This window comes from Dama dama, chromosome 23 (genome assembly GCF_033118175.1).
Source record: "Dama dama isolate Ldn47 chromosome 23, ASM3311817v1, whole genome shotgun sequence".
NCBI classification, from domain to species: Eukaryota; Metazoa; Chordata; class Mammalia; order Artiodactyla; family Cervidae; genus Dama; species Dama dama.
Window position 1 is genome coordinate 67,808,940 of NC_083703.1, and position 21,252 is coordinate 67,830,191.

The following is a 21,252-nucleotide window of genomic DNA, read 5'->3' on the forward strand; positions in this document are numbered from 1 at the left end:
TGGGGCTCCTCTCTAGCTGTAGTGCACGGCTTCTCATCGCCGTGGCTTCTCTTTCTATGGAGCACAGGCTTTACAGCACACGGGCTCAGTAACTGTGGCACATGGGCTTAGCTGCCCCGCAGCGTGCAGAATCTTCCCGGACTGCAGATCGAACGCATGTCTCCTGCATTAGCAGGCAGAAGAGGAGGGGTAAGACGGATGCTGCTATACTTGTGAATAAAAATGGACAACGTATTATAGAATTATACAGTGCTATGGAAGAAATCTCTCTTAGAGGGCAAGATCATTTGTGGTGTGGATAGAAGTGAAAAGAAGGATCAGGAAAGGTCTTGTAAGAGAAATGGCATTTGAAATAGATCTTAAAAGGAAAGAAAGGGGGAAACAAGACAAAGAGATAGGCTTTGAATGGTCAGTGGGCCCTGGCTGGGAAGACGTCCTCATGCAGTGAATACTGTGGGTAGAGATACTGGAGTGCAGAGGTGTTTGGGGCTCAACAGAGTGGTCAGGTAGGATCAAGAGTGGAAAGACAGGGTGAAAGTTGAAGTGTGTCTTAAGAGCCTCGACTTGGAGGGTGAGGAATGATATTTAAGTGGTCAGGGATAAGAGTCCTTGCAGGTTTTTCTTTGCTTTTTTAATATAGATTTTTATTGAAGTATAAAATACGTATACTTCTGACATCATAGATCATAACTGTAGCTTGGTACACCTTCACAGGTGAATGCAGTGGTACTGCCAGCACCCAAATCAAGAAATAGAACATCACTGGCACCCTGGAGGACCCTGTGTCCTCTTCTGGACTCTTGCCGTTTCTTCCTGCTCCCACAAGCATACACACACAAGCATAACTTTTATTCTGTCTTCTAGCACTGTAGATTAGTTCTGCCTATTTTTGAACTCTTAGAAAGAAAAAGTAAAGCTTCTCTTATCCAACACAATACTGGGTGTAGGATGGGTCCCCAACATAGGTATTTCTTAAAAGTTGCCCAGGTGATCTAGTGTGCAGCTGGGGAATAGTGGGCAGAAGGAAAAGGACAGCAGAGGAGAGGAGATGGGGGATCTGGAGGGAGAACATATGTGTAGATGGTACCAAGACCCCAGCATAGAGACCAGGACGTTTGCCTTATGAGTAGGACCTCTCAGCTGCGCACGAAGAAAGAATGATTTAAAAATGGGTGATGTCGAGAAGGACTGGGAGGTTTTTATTCAGAAGCATGCCCAGTGCCGTACTGTGGAAAAGAGAGGCAAGCACAAAACTGGGCAGAACCTCCATGGTCTGCTTGAGCAAAAGACAGGTCAGGCAGCTAGATTCTCTTAAACCAGTGCCAGCAGGAACCAAGGCATCACCTGGGGAGAGGAGATGCTGATATAATACTTGGAGAATCCCAAGAAGTACATCCCTGGAACAAAAATAATCTTCGCTGACATTAAAGAGAAGAAAGAAAGGGAAGACTTGCTAACTTATCTCAGAAAAGCTACTAATGAGTAATAGTTGGCCACTGTCTTATTTATTATGAAACAGAAATGTCTCATGAGTTTTTGTGTTTACCATATTTAAATTGAGCTCATACACTACAATTCAGATCCTGCATGGCTGATGGAATATTTCTGTTGGACAGTCCTGATTTCAATAAGATTGGTATGTGGCTAAATGAATATGATCAGCTTTTTGAATTTTGATAGTAATTCTGGCTCAACAAGTATTATCACTCTTTTCCTCTTCTAAAGGGATGATTGAATGTGAATAAGGAATGTTAACCTTTTCAGGGAGGTGGTGAATGCCTTCTCAAACCCTTTAGGGGATTGGTTATATATGTAGATTTCTAGAACTGAGCATATTAATATATTAAAATACTGAGACACTCCCTTCACTGTCACATAGAACAGAGCAAGATTCAAGTGTGTTTCAATTAGTCTGTTAAGGCAAGGGTTAAAGATACACTGACAATGTCCACTTTATCTTTTTGGTCTTAACTATGCCAAATTAATTAAAATTCTCTATCTAAAATATTGCCTTTTACTTAATGAAAGGCATTTTAGTGTGGTTTATGTGTAGCATCAAATAAAGAGTATTTAGCACCTCAAAAAAAAAAAAACCCTAGCATATTATTGGTTTCTTAGAGACACAGGAGAAGGACCATGTTACATTACTGAGAGATTATCAGAGAGTAATATTAATAACAATGATAATAAAGCAAGTAACAATAAGTAGTAATTATAAGTGCTACATAAAGCGATCATTTTGCACATACTAATCTGTTTCATCCTGAGTGGCCCTGTGAGATAGGCACTATTATTATATTTATGTTACTGGTGAGGACACTGTAGAGAGTGGTGAGAAGGGGGATGTAGAACAGAGGTTAATGGCCACATGGCATTAGATGACCTTAGTTTGTTTTGAATTAGTTGGTGTGATTGTTTAGTCAGCTGAGGATAAACTCTGTTATGAAAACAAAGAACCTGAAAATCTCTGTGGCTTAAGAGCACAAAGGTTTCTTTCTTCCTCGTACTGTGTGGTCTTTTGGGGTTGATGACCCAAGGTACGGGTTGCTCCCACATGGTCACTGGGACCCAGGATGACGGCGCAGCTCCTGTCTGGGACTTGCGGATCTTGTACTAGATGACAGGGTCATGAGTTGGCGCTTAAAACTGTGGACCGGAAGTGACACTTGTCACATTCATCGGTCCAAGCAAATGACGTGGCCAGGTCTGATAGCAGTAGGGTGGCAGCGCATGTAGTCCTCCCACAGGGATGGGTAGCAGATATCTGGATCAGTGATACAGTATAGCACAACAATCTGGTCATTGCCCCCCATCAGGCTAGGCTGCCAGGGAGCAGAGAGCACCTGTGAGGGGCTGAGTCCAGGAAAGAACGTTCTGAAGGGGAGAAAGCAGTGGGGTCTGAGGATCCAGCCTGGGCAGTGTGGCAGCAAACACAGGTAGTTTCTTTTTTTAAGTTTTATTCTAGTATTTTTAATTTGGGGGGAATGTTTAATAGGTTCACATGGTTTAAAATTCAAAAGACACAAAAGGATATAAAAAGAGAAAGATTTCCCCTTCTGCCCTATCTTCTTTTTTTCTTTTTTTTAACACTTAAAAATTATTTTTGATTGGAGGATAATTGCTTTACAGTGTTGTGTTGGTTTCTGCCATATATCAACATGGATCAGCCATAGGTATACGTATGTCCCCTCCCTCCCACCTCCCTGCCCTGTCTTCTGATACTTCTTTTATGCAGGTGTAATTGATGCTACAGGTTTCTTTTTAATTGGTTTTACACACGTATTTTTTTACAGGGAAATATATATACATATATATATATTCTTCCCCTTTTGAAACTTCAAGTGGTAGTCTCTATACATGTTTTATGCACCTTGTTTTTTTCTTCCACTCAGTGTATCATTCTCTTTTCAGCTGCATAGATTCTACATAATGTATTTTTCTAGTTCCCAGTCAGTAGACATTTAGCTTGTTTCCAGTTTTGTGTTCTCACAGTGATGCTGTGCGTCAGTTGGCACTTATCTCAGTTTATACACATACGGGTATACTTACAGAATAAATATAGTAGTTATAAGTTGCTGGGTCAAAGGGCATATGCATTTGAATTTAATTGTTTTTAAGGAACTGTATTGTTTTAGGAGTTTTTTAATGTAGACCATTTTTAAAGTCTTTATTGAGTTTGTTGCAGTATTGCTTCTGTTTTATGTTTTGGTTTTTTGGCCGTGAGGCATGTGGGATCTTAGCTTCCTGACCAGGGATCGAACCTGCACCCTCTCCGTGGGAAGGCAAAGTCTCAACTACTGTACTGCCAGAGAAATTCTAGGAGTTGTATTTTAAAATAAGCATTGTATTTTCTGAATAGGGAATCCATTCATGGTACAAAGTACAAAAAACACAAAGGAATAGATGGTAAAAAGTAAATTTTCTAAGCTTTGCTGGTGAAAATGACTAGAGGGTTGTGATTGATTATGTTATTGGCCCAAATACCTGCTCTCTTTGCCGTGGATTATCCTCTTTTTCCTTACCACTCAGTTCCACTTCTCTGAGACAGTCACAGTTTCCACCTTCTTGTGGAGCTAAATATGAGTTATTTACAGCATAGGAAAATTGGAAGGACTGAGGAACTGAAGGTCATGGCAAGAATATGAAGCAAGTTTTTGTCAACAAACTATTTTGCTAGATTTATGTAATATCTTTCCTTGGAAAAGTACAGCATGCCCTAGCACCCTGCACCAGTTTTGAAATCTCACAAACTGTATGTGGAAGCTAGATGATTTTTTTTTTCTAGAACTCTGTCAAAACAGTGGACTGTGGAAACAAGTTATTTGCTATAATTTTTATTAAAGTTTTCAGTGGAGTTCTTCCTAATCCCACAGTTCAACAAGAAGACCAGATTTGATGACCCTTAAAAAGAGCAGAGAGAACTGAGATGGAATTCAACAGTCTCCCTCTGTGACACCCCCTTTTGATGTCTGCACTATACCTACATTTGCAGCATCTTTATATTTCCACTTGTCAGCAACCATAAGCAAGCAGAAGTCTGAATCTCAGTTCTATTGAGAGATTGGCTTCATGGTCAGTTTTATTGTCATAGACTTAGTTTTTCTTTCTGTTAACACTACTACTAAGAGATTGCCTGCAAACGAGTGTATTTTATTTTGGATGGTAGAATTGTGTCCTGGTTATGTGGCTTTGGTTTGCTGAGCTTGAATCCCAACTCTTAGATTTTTATCTGTGTCCTTGAACAAGTCCTATGACCTGTTTGTTTCCTCATCTCTAAATTGTTGATGATGCTGGTACCTTCTGAATTGGATTTGTTGTGAGGATTAAACTGGGTTATGCATGCCAGACAGTTGCTGACACTTAGTGATGTGCTAGGTGAATCTTAGCCATTATTCTTATAGTTCTGTTTCTGCATTTGTGTTGATTGGGGTGATTGGTAGTATTTTGTATTCAATGCAAAAGAGAGAAACTTCACAGTTTTTATGACAAAAAACCTACATTATCTAAAACAATTTGTTCCTTATAGTCATTTTTAAATTATTATCTTTAGCTAATTTTAGACTAACAGGAAAGTTGCAAAAGTAATACAAAATTCCCCTACACCCCTTACATCACTTCCCATACATGGTACAGTAATCAAAAGTAGGACATTAATAATACCAGTAGCTAGACTGTAAGTCTTACTTAAATCTCATCAATTTTCCCACCAGTGTTCTTTCTCAGAAGATCCAGATTCTTGCATTGGATTTAGTTGTTATTTCTCCCTGGTCTCCTGCGGTCTGTGAGAGTTACTCAGTCTTTCTTCATCTTTTATGATCATGACATTTTTCAAGAGTACTGGGCATTTATTTTATAGAGTGTTCCTCAGTCTGGGTTTATGTGATGTTTTCTCATGATTAGAATGAGCTTGCATTTTTGGCAAGACTCCCATAGAAAATGATGTGTCCTTATTAGTGCCTTGTATCAAGAAGGCTGAAATATTAAAAAGCTTCATCTCTGATGAGGTTAATTTGATCACTGTTAAGGTCCCAGGTTTCACCTATAAAGTTACTGTTTTTCCCTTTGTAATTGTCAGTATCTTGGAGGAGATATTTTTAGACTGCAAATATTCTGCTCCTTTCAAACTGTCACCTACTAGTTTTAGCATCCCTTGGTGGATCTTGTCTGCAGCAGTTATTCAGGTTTTTGCCTAATGATGATGTTCTCTATTCCTTTTCCCTTCTGCCTTTATTAAGTGAAATCTCCTGTAAGGAAGAACTGTCCTTTCTCCTTCATTTATTTATTTATCCAGTTATTTGTGTATATCAGCATGGACTCATGGTGATTTCTTTTGTTGTATGGGTTAAAACCCAATGCTGTCATTATTTATTGTGTTGGTCAAAGTGGTCCAGCTTTGGTCATTAGGAGCTCCTTGTATTTGGCTCTGGTGTTCTTTCTAAAAGACTCCATTCATTTTTGAACACTTCCTTACTTTCTAGTAACAGAAGCTATTTCACGCTTATCTTTTATTTTTCCTGCACTAACCTTGGGGTCAACCACCTCTCTAAGGAGCCCTGGTTCCTCTTATTGGGAAATGCTGTTTAAAAATCAATATTTTGGTGCTAGAGTGCTTACTATTACAGAGGTGTCTTTGCTATAAGTCTCAGTGGGCAGACTCAGTGGGCAGACTTAGGACTTCCTTAATTATGTACATATATTATATATATAATATATGTAATATACTTACTGAAGTGAAAGTGAAAGTCACTCAGTCATGTCCTACTCTTTGTGACCCCATGGACTATACAGTCTATGGAATTCTCCAGGCCAGAATACTGGAGTGGGTAACCTTTCCCTTCTCCAGGGGATCTTCCCAACCCAGGAATCAAACTAAGGTCTCCTGCATTGCAGGTGGATTCTTTATCGGCTGAGCCTTAAGGGAAGCCCAAGAATACTGAAGTGGGTGGCCTATCCCTTCTCCAGAGGATCTTCCTGACCCAGGAATCGAACTGGGGTCTCCTGCATTGCAGGAGGATTCTTTACCAACTGAGCTATCAGCAAAGTATTAAATTCCTACGTAAAAACACTTATTATATTTCTGTGCCAATCTGTGTATGTGTTAAAAATCACAATTTATGCTGATACTTCATTGATTCTAGTCCAACGGCATAGGACTCATTCTAGCCTTTCCTTATCTGTAACTCTTCTTCCATAGTGAGAAACGCCATCCTCATCGTCTGCAATATATTTATTTATTTGTTGAACTCTCAGTTCAGTTCAGTAGCTCAGTCATGTCTGACTCTTTGCAACCCCATGGACTGTAGCACACCAGGCTTTCCTGTTTATCACCAACTCCTGGAGTTTGCTCAAACTCATGTCCATCGAGTCAGTGATGCCATCCAACCATCTGTCGTCCCCTTCTCCTCCTGCCTTCAATCTTTCCCAGCGTCAGGGTCTTTTCCAGTGAGTCAGTTGTTCGCATCAGGTGGCCAAACTCTAGTGAACACATAAAATAGCTCCAGAATTGCTAGCCCATACCCCTGACATTTACTAACTAGATTGTAGCATTGAGGTACTGTTCTTTTTGTCATTGACTTTCAGTTAAGATTCAGTTTTCCAATATCCTAGGTTGATTTACTTCTCCACCCTCTTCAGGGTGGTCAGTTATTCATTTGTATACAGATAGGGTCATTTGTTAGTGTTTGCATTTCTTTTTGGTTTCCCTCGACATCCTGGTTGCTTTTTTGGTGTATTTGGGTATTTGAAGAGTACCTGCAGCGTGACTGTGGTTCTGAGAGTCAAGGCCGCACACAGAGGTCTGCTCAGAACATTGTCGCTCTTTGTCTCTGCTGTCCTGTTTCAGTTTCTCCCCTTTTCCTCCCCTTTTTCACCCCTTTCCTACCAATCCGCCTCAGAAAGCCATTCTCTTTAATTTCTAGTTTGCCCTTCCTTTTGAACAAATAAGCAGATACATGTAGTATTTTTAATCTTTTTGTTTCTGTTATAGAAGTAATATATGTATTTATTGTAAAACAATTTAGACATTACAAAAACATGTACCTGTGCTAACCACTGTTAACCCATTTTGGACTTAAAAGCATATAATCAAATAGTTAAGAAATAAGTGTATGTGGCAAATAAATACATAAATTAGATAATCAAATTTAATGTATATGGATATCTAATGGAATACTTACATGTATTTAAAATCTAATTTTTTGCAATGACATATGTTTTATTGGTCTTTATAAAAGTTGTAATTATTTTTTAGTTACTTTGGTTAAAATATTTTGTATGGTTGATGTTCATTGAACTGTCTATGTATGTACTTTAAAATTCTTTGTTCTACAGATTTAGCAGTGTTTTGAGGGACCAATGGATAGTTTTTCTATTCCTTGAGGCAGCTGAAGTATGGGGACATTTTATAAGACGGGGGAGTTAGAATGTTGAATTTATTATGCATGTACTATGAACTTAAAGCAAATGACCTTACATTTCCAAACCTCAAATCCCTCATCTGCAAAATAATTTTTTAAATATCTGCTGAAATAAGAACCATCTGTTACTTCCTTTCTCAGTAATTTCAACCCAGGGTCATCCTGGGGTAGATTGTTTCTGGTGAAGTGGTGTCAGGTGTGTGCTGAAACATGATTTTATTTGCAGTACCTGGCAGAAGCTGGCTGGACGGCCGAAGGAAGAGTGGTGGGAGTCACCCAGCCCCGGAGAGTGGCTGCCGTTACAGTGAGTTTCCTTTCTCCTGGAAGGACTCTGCCTGTGTCTCTATTTCAGTGGCTTCTTTTTTCTTCTTTCCTACAAGCTCCAGATGAATATGACACTGCTCGTCAAGAATTGAATTCTTCAACTTAATAAGAACTATGATCTGATTATTTTTGTAAAATTGATACCTGTACATTATGAATGTTTATGTAATAATGAATTACTGAAGTCAAACAGAGAAAGTAATTAGGGAAAAAACCCCAAATCTCACCACAAAGCAAAGACAGTGTGAATGTTTGTGAGCATCATTTTAAGCTTCATTTTATGTTTAGATAAATAGTTGGCTAGATGGATAGAAATAATTTTATAAAAATGGGTTCGTAGCCATATATTTCCTTTTGCTGTATTTAACAAAAGAAGAAACTGCATTGAAATAGGAACTTTGGAGTACTGAACTTTGGGTAAGTATTTGTTCAGCACAGGAGAAGTTATTAAAGCTTGAAAGTGAAGAAAAAGGATTATAGAAAGCTTTAGAAGGTTACTTATTTTTGGAACTATGTTATAGGTAGTTGCCTATTATAAAAGAAGCATAAAAAAAAAAAGAAGCATAAATTAGCATGCTTATTCTTTCCACCTTTCTTTCCTCCATTTGTGATAAATTCAGAACTATAATTTTAATTTCAAGATTATAAGTACATGTTCTTTTCTGTAATCATAACTCCCACAGGCATTTAACTTTAATTCTAGTTTAATAATTGCTAATTATTTTCCATGGTTTTGCCAACCTTGAACTGCTCATTTCACTTTTTTTTTTTTGCACTTTACTCCTTGATTGGCTGAATTGTATATGCCTGAGAATGTCTGACTGTGGTCTTATTCTTAATTTGCACTCGGTAAGAGCCCTATAGGCGTTGCCCTGCTGCCTTTTGGTCTCAAGCATCGCTGTACAGAAATAGTCTGAGGTCTGAGGTCCACCGGAGCCCCCCTCACCTTCCAGGCTTGCTTTTTCTGCTTGAATGCTTGTAATACTGCTGTTTCATTGGGATATGTCTTGATGCTGATTGTTCTGTCTCATTTTTTCTTAAATGTGGAAGAACTTTTAATCTTCACATTAAATCTCTTTATATCAGGGCAGGTTTTCTTCTGTTATATCTTGGCATACTTTTCTGTACCATTTATTTTTTTTTCTCTTTTCCAAGAGCACCAATTAAGTGTCTTTTAGATTGCCTTTGTGTCTTTTTAGTATTTATCACTATCTCTGGGATCATCGCCTTTCCAGTTTGTTTTGTGATATTTCTTTAAGCCTGTCCACGGTGTTCATGATTGTTTTTAGTCAGATTTATTCGATTTTGTTTTCTTTGCATCTCTCCCTGGGTCTCATAGTCACTTCTTTGAATGCGCTTTTTTTTCCCCCCTCTACTAGAGAAGTGAATATTTAAAATGGGAGGTGATATTACGTTACAAATTTTAAAAACTGATAAGATAAAAAGAAAAACCCTGATTAATACCACCAACATTTTTTTAAAAACCCAGAAAATAACATAGTATTTTTATTAATTAACTGTCTGACACATTTCTGTAAATCTTTTTTCCTGCAATTTTTGGTCTATCCCCACTGGGCACCTGTTTACCTGATGGTTTTCTATTATTTTTCCCTCAATGAGAGTAGAACAGTATTTTAGTGTCTATAGTGTGGGTGATTCAGCTTTGCTTTGTGTTGCTGATACTAGAGAAGCTCCTTTAGCTTTGTAACTGACATTTTTAGCATTGTGTAAATTAGGGGGATTGTCTTCATGTTTGGGAAAAGCGTCCCTGTAGTTTCTTTCAGGGCCAGGCTGTGAGATCTGGAGGATGTCCACAAGTTGATTTTTCTGACCTGTCCATTTGAGACCTTGTTTCTCCTCGACTCTGCTATGACTTTATCTCTTCTTTAAGCTGTTTTAGCTTAAGCTTGTGATTTTTTTTGAAACTGGATTTCTTTGGCTGAATTCTGTCTCTCTGGGTAATACTTTTATAATTTATTTTTTCTTTTAAATCTGATTATTTGTTTTTGGCTGCCCTGGGTCTTTGTTGCTGTGCGGACTTTTCTCTGGTTGTGAGAAGTGGGGGCCACTCTTTGTTGCAGTGCAGCTTCTCATTGCAGTTGCCTCTCCTGTTGCTGAGTGTGGGGTCCAGGGTGTGTGGGCGTCAGTAGTTGCAGCACACAGGCTCAGTAGTTGTGGCTCCAGGGCTTGTTCCTCTGTGGCACGTGGCATTTTCCCGGACCAGGGATCGATCCCATGTCCCTTGCATTGGCAGGCGGATTCCTGTCCACCGTGTCACCAGGGAATTCCCCAGAATGCCTTTATTTTGACATCTCTACCTGGACAAGAAATTAATTCTGTCTCCTTGAGTTATTTTTCCTCTGTATTAAGTTTTAATTACTTCATTATTCTTTACCCCCAAAGTTCACTTTCTACTTGTCTTCTAGTTAGACATCACTGATGAACATTTTCCAATTTCTTCTGTGTATCTAAAAATGGAAGTAGTGGTTTGGCAACTTGACTACAGCATTAGATTTAACCTTTGATGTCATGAAAGATGATTCACTTACTTAAAACATTTGAGCAATTTTTTCTGTTTGTGGTTTGGAATCCCAGCTCTTAATCAGTTTGCATTTTTCCTCCAAATTTGTAGCCATGGATAATTTCCATGAGACCACATGCTTTCTCTTAGAGGACAAAGAGTATATAAATTAGCCTAGTAGTATTAATAGAGCTGTCAAGTTTGAAATGCTCCATCTCCACAAGTACTTTTGTGTGCAGACTAAAATCCGAAAACAGTGTCAGAGCCGAAGAACAGATGGCATAAGCCACTGCATGATCTCAGTGAGAGGTAGCTCCTTAATGAGCATTTCACTGGACTCCTGGTCTGGGTTAGACTTCAAGAACAGGCCCTGCCTGGGCCTGTGATTCAGGACAACTGCTAAGCTTGTCTTTTTTCAGTTTCTTGCTTTGTAAAAGAGGGTCTCTTGCCCACCCAATGGACTGGGTGCATGTTTAATAAGATACATTTTGTGAAAGCTTGGAGCACAGCACCTTCACATAGGAGGTGCTTGGTCATTGGTGGTTAGTCTTTCTTTTCTTTTTTGCAAGTCTTCATTGAATTTGTTATAGTATTGCTTCTGTTCTGTGTTTTGGTTTTTTGGCTGAGAGGCATGTGGGGTCTTAGCTCCCGGACTAGGGAGTGAACCCACACTCTCTGTGTTAGAATGCAAAGTCTTAACCACTGGATCGCCAGGGAAGTGTCCCTGGTTTTCTTCTGACCTCCTTTTTCCTATATCTGTTTGTTCTATCAAAAAACCAGTATTTATCCCATCTAATTGATGAGCTTATTGGGAATAGAACTTATACAGTAGAGATAAAAAAAAAATTCCCTAAAAAAGCCCATAGAATATGGCTTTTCAGATGTCTAGTGGTGTGACCATACATAAAATTTCTGAAAAGGAACTTGAAAATAAAATCCATTTTATAGCAAATGTATACAAATAGTGAATAAATGTTTGGCTTCATAAAATGATCACATTTTTATGGAGAGGTTGGTTCCTTTATGCTCACTTTTACGAGCTGGTTTTCCCCATAAGCTCCAGTATCTGTATGCACACACTCTCTGTGCCAGTTTTTAAGATTTACAGTTTAATGATCTGTAGGGTTGGAATTGAAACAATAACAATAACAAAACTGTCCTGGTGAAATACTGGTTATTGGGAGCTGCAACCTCCAGAGGTAGAGCAGTGTAGGATGAATTTCTGGTTTCATAAGATGTTTTGAAAGATTCCGTGGTGCATACCAGCTGCTTGATGACAGATTCTGTCTTGGCCTCTGAGATCTGTAATTTCAAGTCACTGGGCAGGGCCACTTTCTGGTCCTCATCTGCTCTTCAGTTTCTTAAACACTGATGGTCAGATAACGCCCAGTGTGCTCGGCTTGCAGCACTGGATGCAGGGAGCCTCTGGACTCCTGGACCTGGGGCTGCTGCAGCCCAATGGCTGATGCTGAAAGCTCTGTGTCAGACGTGCCCTGTGTCAGCTTATGATCCAAACTCAGGACGCAGGGACTAGGTGGCGAGGCTGCCTCGCCTGTGAAAGGAGGAGACAAGATGCTGGGGGTTGGTTAGTAGAGTCCCCGGGAAAGCTCTATAATTTTGCTTCCCTTTGGGTCTTTTTTAGTTAGATAGTTTACATAATGAGCATTAAACTCTTTATTTTCTTTCAAGGTAAACTAAGTTCTAAGTGTTATTGCTCTTCTACTTTTATGTTTATTCATTTTATCAGATATTTTTAAAAATTTATTTATTTTTTAAAGTGTCCAGCAATTATTTTATTTATTCATTCTTTTTTTAAATTTGGTTGCATCACATGCCATGTGGGATCCTAGTTCCCCAACTAGGGATCAAACCCACACCTCTTGCATTGGAATCTTGGAGTCCTAACCACTGGACTGCCAGGGAAGTCCCCAGATATTTTCTATTATTAAGTTAATAGCCTATGAATGGCCTTCTGGAGTAATAGATCTTATAGCTGGATTCTTTTTTATCTTTCCTACCCTCACCTTTGTTTTGTTTTATTTTTCCTACCCTCACCTTTCATTTGTTATATATTGGTAGGTAAAAATTGTATCTATACTTTATGGTCTTCATAGTATGTTATTATTTTTTTTTTTTTAATTATGTTAACTTGGAGCCTTCATTAACTTTCTCATCTCATCTTTCATGTAAAAATTTTTTAACCTGCATTCTTAACCTTTTAGTAGTTTTGGTAGCTGGGATATTGTTACAAGTCATTTTAGATTATCTTGCTCTGAAAATGTTGTTCTTTTGTTTCCAAAGAGAAAATGAACAGTAACCAAGTGTTGAATTTGGTCATTCTTGTTCTTTTGCCTTTGTGGTCCCTTGGAAGTTGTTTTATTTCAAGGCATAAAGACATGGAAACTTCTCCCTAGTTGGTATGCTAAAGAAAGCTTTAGGAAAAGGATGAATCTTGAAATTTCTTCTTTTTCCCTTTTTGCTTCAGCCACCAGGAAACCTAGAGCTGAATTTGTGGCTCAACTTAAATAACTTTGGCATATCTGTGTTTTTAAAAATTTTCTCATTGGCTTTGACCTTTTGAATTTTGTGTATAATTTCTTTGATCCTGATCTGTAACCTTTTTACATGATTCTATTTTTATTCCATACTTACTGTTCTTATAAGTTGCCTCAAGTCAACGTAAAGTTGATCGTTGTAAAGATTATCACACTAGTTCTCTGCTAACCTGCCCCTTCTCTTTTCATTTTCCACTGTGTTCAGCATAGTGTTTAAAAAATAAGTGACCTTTAGATTTTCCATAGTATGTGCTCTGGGCAGTAATTTCTATGTCTCTATTTTCAGCATGATCTTTCTTCCCAAAGGTTGCAGGGAGAGTGGCTGAGGAAAGGGGTGCAGTGCTGGGCCATGAGGTGGGCTACTGCATCCGCTTTGATGACTGCACCAGCCCACTGGCCACGAGAATTAAGGTGAGGTCACAGCTGCTTTCCTGCTGTAAATAAGGAAGAAGATTATTTGGGGAGAGGTAAAAACACACAGCCAGTGCTGCTGACTAAGCCTCTGATGCCATGACAGAAAGTGTATGAGAGCATCCTGGCCCTCAGGGAAATCAGCCTGGGAGGTGCAGAGCTCTTTCTGTGTCCTCACGTCTTAGCCCAGAAAGGACTTTGGAAGTCGAGTTACACCCTTGGTTCTTCAGGTGAAGAGGTTGAGGACCTGGGAGGTTGAGTGACCTGCCTGACGTCATGTGCCCATTGGTGGTAGAACCAGAGATCAAAGCTGTCCTTTCACATGTGTGTTTCATTGTTTTTCCCCACCAATCCACGTAGCTGTCTAAATACAGAAACTTACCTATAAAAGACTTAAAAACAGGGACAAATAGTATAAATTGATAAAGTGTAGAATTCACAAATATTTGTGCTAATTAGCGCTGGCCTGTTTTCACATGATAATGGATTTTATGTGTGTTCTTTGACCTTGTTGCTACTATTAAAATAATTAGCATCATAGAATCAGGGTACAGTTAGCTCAGCAGTGTCTACTGTGTTCCACTGTGTGAATCAGTCTCTTCAGATAGTGCTGGAAGCAATGGATGAAAATGCTTTGATGGAGAAAAACAAATGCTGTATAATATCACCTATGTGTGGAATCTAAAAAATAAAACAAACTAGTGAATATAGCAAAAAAGAAGCAGACTCACAGACACAGAGAACAAATTCGTGGTTACCTGTGGAGAGAGGAAAGAGGGAGGGGCAGTACAGGGGTAGGAGCTTAGGGAGTACAAACTACTATCTAGAGAATAAGCTACAAGGATACATTGTACAAAATGGGGACGATGGCCAATGTTTTATAATACCTGTAACTGGAGCATAATCTTTAAAACTTGTGAATCACTCTATTGTGCACCTGTGGCTTATATAGTATTGTACATCAACTATACTTCAGTAATAAAAATTTTAAGTTTAAATTAAAAAAAAAGAAAATGCTTTGATGAAATAAACATTCGTTATTAGAATCTCAGTTACGAGGACTATACTTTCAGGGATCATTTCTATAGTTCGTTACTAGAGAAGTTTCTCTGATTGTGTAGAATCTCAGTTACCTCTCAGTTTGCAGCAGAGGAACTGAAAATAGATGATCTAAATGCAGTGATTTGTAAAAATGTGGACCTTGTTTTCTAAATTTCTGTATTTTCTTACCTTTGACATTCATTTTTCTAGGTAAGGGATTTATTCTTCTATACCACCAAAGGCATTTACACTAGCTCATTTTTAGATAGCTTTTAGTGACTTGCATAATCAAATGACTCTTTTTAGAGAGTCTTTTATGAGAAGTTTCGTGTTCCATTTGGTAATGGTTTCCAGGCACTCAGCCCCCGACTGATGGGCTGTCATTGGTGGCACGTTCTCACCTGCACTTCAATGTGTATGTGTGGCAGCTCGTATCAGGTCCAAGAAAAATACGATGGACATGCACCCTGCTTTAAAAAACGAAACAAAAAGGAAAAATACTAAGAGTAGCCTGTGAGGGAAATGTTTAGCTTTGTTAAAGACTGATTTGTTTTGGGGTGAGAATAACAGCATCTGGTTGTTAACTGTGTTTTTCTAAAGCATATTCGTAGACACTCCTTAATCCTTAATGATAATATTAATAATTGACGTTCTTGAGCTCTCTCTGTGTGCTGGGGCCCTTGCTAAGCCCTGTACATGTGCACTGAATTCTCCCACTTAATTCTCACAGTAACCCTGTGAGACAGATGCTTTTATTTTCTCCATTTTACAAATGAGGAATTGGGCTCAGAGGGGGTAAGTAACTTGCCCAGGGTTTGCACAGGTAATAAGAGGAAGAGCGGAGATCTGACCCAGCAGCCGGATGTGATAGCTTGTATTCCTAACCACAGCCCCAGTCAGCCTTCCTAAAATAATATCAGTTGAAGTTGTGGTTATTCACCTCAGGAGCTGCAAGTTTATGGTCCTCGGGACATTGTAGGAAGAGTGATCTCTGACTCAGGGGCATGCCCCTGGGCAGACCCAGGTTTGTCTGTAGTGTCTATTCATAGCAGTACCCGTGGTCCAGGCTCAGAGGAAATGGGGCTTAGTCAAAACTCACAGAGCAAATGCAGGTAAAATTTGCAAATAGAGTTGCCAGCTCTTACTGAGGGTCCTGTGTTCAATATTTTGTTTGGAAACCATTCTGTTGCTTGATAACCAAAATTTGGGAGTATTTTCTCACAGTCCTTAGTGGGATTTGTCTTGTACAGACACTGGTGATGAGGTTGTATGTGTTTAGTTGGACTTGAACTCTGAAGGAAAGTCATGAATATACAATGTAAATGAATTATTTCTAAACCTTTGTGTTTCTGTGTTTTAGTTTCTGACCGATGGAATGCTGGTCAGGGAAATGATGGTTGATCCATTATTAACAAAATACAGGTAAGTATATTTTTCCTGTGATAAGTTTCCTGCAGTTTCAAAAATACACAAGTAGATTGAGGAGCAGTTGTGTTAATAGCTGGGATTCGTGACCACACTCAGCTTTCCCAAAGCTTCTCTCCTTCCTTTGGCTGTTGCGACCTCTGATGTTCTTTTCAGAATATATAGAGTCAAAACTGGGCTCATTAAAATCCCTGTAATTATTTGAATGATCTGTTGACTTGTTTTTATCTTGCTGGAGGGTGACTGCAGAGGCACAGCACAGAACTGGGCAGCGATTTGTTGACTGTAACGTGCAGAGTCCAAACAATTACTCACATTTTCCGTCTCCTTGTGGGTCTCTGTCCGTTGCTCATCGTATAAAATGGTCCCACTCAGGCTCTGTGTATCCTGGGGAAGGATGTCATATTTAACTCCCTGGTACCCATGTGGCATAGCCATGACCACGTGCCTCTTTGTGCTGTTTTATTCAGATTTTTAGTCTTTGGGTGGTTGGGCCTTATCTCAATTTTTATGTGCTCTGTGGGGCTATATGTTATATTGAAATTTAAAATCATGTATTAGATTCTGTTGGGATCCAGCATTGGTGGTAAAACTTTAAAAGTAGCAATAAATAACAGCATTTTCTTTACTAAGAAAAGTTGAAGTGCCCATTTTTATTAGCTTTAGAGTTACTGCCTTGTCAAAGAGGAGGTACTTGGTGTTACTTTTTGCTGCAAGGTGATCGAATGGGGGCTGAATCCCCAGCAGTCCCTTTGATGTCTGGATGGGTTTATGCGGTGGTTGGTTTGATGCCCACTGAGATTGTCCCTCTGATTCTAGTGCCATCATGCTGGATGAAGCCCACGAGAGGACCTTGTACACCGACATTGCCATTGGTCTGCTGAAAAAGGTGTATAGATTTACTGCCAGACTTCTGGTTTTGTGTTTTTGTCTTGTTTGTTGTTTCACCAGGAAAGACATTGTAGCAGTTTAGAAAATTCAGCAAAATACAGAGGAAAGAAATGAAAATTGTCAATCACCCTACTCATGCAGAGACAGTCACCGTTAGAATTTTGGAATGTTTGCTTCTCTGCTTTCTCCTTTGTGTGTCTATTTATGTGCGTACTCATGCACCTGTTTTGGCCCAGTGGGGATTGGGTTGTTGTCTCACGTGCATCTTGCATACTTCTCTTAGCGTTGCATAAGGATCATTTTCCTCTGTCATTCAGTATTCTCTGAAGACATTTTTAACGGCTATATAGTCACATGTCTCTACCATAAGGTGTTTGATGCCTCCATTACAGTTAGGCATTTATATGGCTTCCAGATTTGAAATATTTTAAATAATGTTGCAGGAAGCACCCTTGTGGTTAAATCTGTTGGATATCTGTTTCTTTTCTGTCTTTTGCTTTTCATTAGAGATTTCAAGCATATCCCAGAGTAGAGAGAAGGGTTTAATGACCCCCATGTGCCCATAACCTGGCTTCAACAGTTACAACCCATGGCCGGTTTTGTTTCAACCTTACTTCCATCCTCTTCTCCCTTCCTATATTTTCTGGTTGTTTTCTTTGGGGATATTTCTGGTCCCCAGAGTCTAGAGCAGGGTGATTAAAAGCCTGGACTCCGGGTCTGACTACCTGGGTTTAATTCTGAATGCTGAATTTGCTCATCGCTCAAATGGGGCTGATACCAAGTTTTTCTTTCTCTGTGCTGCTTTATTTTCCTATCCAAAAGCCACTGGCCACTTTAGATTTAAATTAGTTGAAACAGAATAAAATAAAAAATTAATTTCTTTAGTCCTACTGGCTGTATTTCAAGGATTCTCTGGCCACATGCAGCTAGTGGCTACCGCAGTGGGCAGAACCTTTAAACATTCTCTTAGGTCTGCCCTATAACATCATTTGTTGTGAAACTTAGACAATACAAAATATTCAGGATGGTGCCTGACACAGGGCCATGAATAGACTGTGAGATACCTTTCCCTTGGGAGGATGTCTGCAGCTGAGTGAGGGGATGGTGGGCTGGATTTTAGAGGCCCCTAGCCTCTTTGTGTGGAGAAGGCAATGGCACCCCACTCCAGTACTCTTGCCTGGAAAATCCCGTGGACGGAGGAGCCTGGTAGGCTGCAGTCCATGGGGTCACTAAGAGTTGGACACGACTAAGCGACTTCACTTGCACTTTTCACTTTCATGCATTGGAGAAGGAAATGGCAACCCACTCCAGTGTTCTTGCCTGGAGAATCTGAGAGACGGGGGAGCCTGGTGGGCTGCCGTCTATGGGGTAGGGTAGCACAGAGTCGGACACGACTGAAGAGACTTAGCAGCAGTAGCAGCCTCTTTGTGCAGTGCACGTACTACACAACTGTACGCAGAGACCTTGGAATAGCACATAGCTTACTATACGCTAGCTGCTGCTGTTTTCATTATTTATTTCTTGGCCAAAATTTAAACTTTTTGATACTTGTGAGGAATTATCCCACTCTGTTATTACCTTCTCAGGAATGGTATAAAAAGGGGGCCCATTTCACTGAATCTTTGCCAGCACTGAAAATAAATTGTTGCCAGTGTGATGGATGAAACAATAATCTCATTGTTAACATTTTTTTACTATAATTTATTTGATCATTTCTCCTATGACCACTAATCATCTGTTTCTTTGAATAACTGTTAATATCTTTTATCCATATTTCTGTCTTGGTGTTGTTATTTATTGTTTGGTTTTTCATACTTTAACTGTATATACACAGATTCTGACGATTCAGAGACCCAGGTGTCAGTAAAAAAATTGTTTTACTTTTGGTAAATTCAAATTTGTGTCTTAAAGCTCATTTATACTTTCTTTTTTCTTTTCTAATTTTTTGCTTTGGAAATTTTTTATTACTCACACAGTTAGAAAGACTAGTATAATGAACTGCCCTTTCATCTGTTGCTTAATAGTTACCAATTTGTGGTCAGTCTTGTTTCATCTTTAAGCTCCTCCCCATCCCCCCACCCCCCTCCACACACTGGATTATTTTGTAATAAATTTCAGATATCAGATTATCTCATCTGTGTCACAGTGTTATCATTGTTTTTCTGCACACCTTCTTTTTTAGATTCAGAAGAAGAGAGGGGATCTTCGACTGATTGTGGCTTCAGCCACTTTGGATGCAGAGGTAGGAGCATTTCCACTGTCGCCCTCTGTCCCTGGTCAACGTGGGGATTGTTGGTCATGTCCTTGGGAAGCTGCCTCCAGCTGGAGCTTATCTTTGGCAGGATGGCCGACCTCCTCATGGGGCCATCTGATGTCCTAGATTCCATGTCCTCGGAGGAAGTTCCTTTTCAGCTCGTGGGTGGAAATAGCCTGTAATTAATTGAGTTCATAATTACCTATTGTCTTGTTTCTCTACATGCTATATTTTCCCCCACACAGGCAGCTTCTTTTTATTACTCTTTTCAGTAGGAGGTTATACTTCTTGAATTTATGACCTTAGCATTTATATTTAGATTTTGGGAATACAATTAAAGTTTTCCCTGTACATATAGTAATTTTCACGTTACAGTTGTTTATGGGTAAGGGTACATTCGTTTTCATTATTTAAAAAAAATTTTATTGAAATAAGTTGATTTACAGCATTGTGTTAATTTCTGCTATACGTGTGTGTGTGTGTGTGTGTGTGTGTATATGTATATATATATACATGCAGTTTTTTAAAATATTCCTTTCCATATGGTTTATTACAGAATTCTGTATATAGTTCTCTGTGTTAAACAGTAGGACCTTGTTGTTTATCCATTCTATATATATAAATGCTAACATCTGCTAACCCCAACCTCCCACCCTGTCCCTCCCCCAGCCCCCTCCCCCTTATTTTTCCTCTCTTAATGACTAATATTTTAGTTCAGACAGCAGTTCAGCTCAACACATAATTTTGACCACTTGCTGTATATGCACATGCAGACCACACGCACACAGCTCACACACACAGAAGCACAGCGCTGGCTACAGGTGATTCATACACCCCCCGACTGGCCAGGGAAGCAGACACATAAGTAGGTGTTTGCAGTTCAGTTTGTTCAAGGTGCTGAGACAGCCAGGGACGGGGTGCTTTCTCTCTAGCCAGCTGGAGGGTGTCCAGAAGCTTTCACGGAGGAGAGACATCCCACCTAGGCTGGAAAGATGCACACAAGTCTGCTAGTTTTGTGGGGTGGGGAAGGGAGTCCTAGGCATGCAAAGAACCACGGGGGTGTGGTGGGGAAGGGAGTCCTAGGCATGCAAAGAACCATGGGGGTGTGAAACGTGTGTTCAAAGGGCTGTGAGTCAAGTGTAAGGTGGGAGCCATATCTCGCTTGCAGCACCTGCTGGGGGGTGGTCTGTCCGCCCACCCCAGTCACCCCTCCGACTTCTGCTTTCAGTTCCTGCAGTGCTCCTTGCACGCCAGCCTCACCCTGCTTTTCCTCAGAGGGGTCTTAAGCATGCTTCTGCTTTTGGTGGGGGGAGCCCTCTTTTTAGACCATTCTTGCTTCAGATGTTCTCATGGCCTTGTACTCATTTTCTTCCAGTCTTGGTCAGGTATTAGCACCCAGAGAGCCTTCCCAGACGAGTGTCTACAGCCGAGCCCCTGTCGCTCTTCATTCTCTCGCTCTCCTCCTTGTTTCTGTTTAGCCCTTCTCACTGGCTACCATCATGTGCATATCTGGGTGTCTGTTGATTCTATGTCTCCCGTCACTAAAATGTAAACACTGTGAAGGCTGGGACTTTGACTGTCTTACTCTACTTTATCCCTTTCATCTGAGACAGTGTCCAACACAGAGTAGGGACTGTGTATTGAATGAATTTTGATTGCGTGGAAAGGGATGGGAAATTCAGATGGGAGAGGCCGGGAGGGGTCAGATGATGGGGGGCCCACAGGCCACGTGAACTTCACCCTCCCACCTGGGCAGCAGCCCTAGCGTGTGTGCGGCTTGGCAGTGACTTGATCACATTTGTGGGGTTTTGTTTTGGCCGAGCTGGGTCTTTGTTGCTGCGTGCAGGCTTTCTCTAGTTATGGTGAGCGGTGGCTACTGTTGAGTTGTGGTATGCGGGCTTCTCATTGCAGTGG

The 21,252-nt window shown here is 40.0% G+C and overlaps 1 protein-coding gene and 2 pseudogenes across 1 annotated transcript in view; all 3 read left to right on the plus strand.

The window, feature by feature from the left end:
• Nucleotides 1-21,252, plus strand: part of DHX35 (DEAH-box helicase 35) — a 69,778-nt gene that overhangs the window by 11,279 nt on the left and 37,247 nt on the right. Inside the window, exons 4-8 of the mRNA XM_061127277.1 lie at nt 8,143-8,220; nt 13,623-13,727; nt 16,129-16,190; nt 17,013-17,082; nt 19,267-19,326. Of these exons, the coding sequence (XP_060983260.1) occupies nt 8,143-8,220; nt 13,623-13,727; nt 16,129-16,190; nt 17,013-17,082; nt 19,267-19,326 (375 nt within the window). The remainder of the gene's footprint in view (nt 1-8,142; nt 8,221-13,622; nt 13,728-16,128; nt 16,191-17,012; nt 17,083-19,266; nt 19,327-21,252) is intronic.
• Nucleotides 160-1,969, plus strand: LOC133044470 (cytochrome c-like; annotated as a pseudogene).
• On the plus strand, nt 14,785-14,880 carry LOC133045377 (small nucleolar RNA U3; annotated as a pseudogene).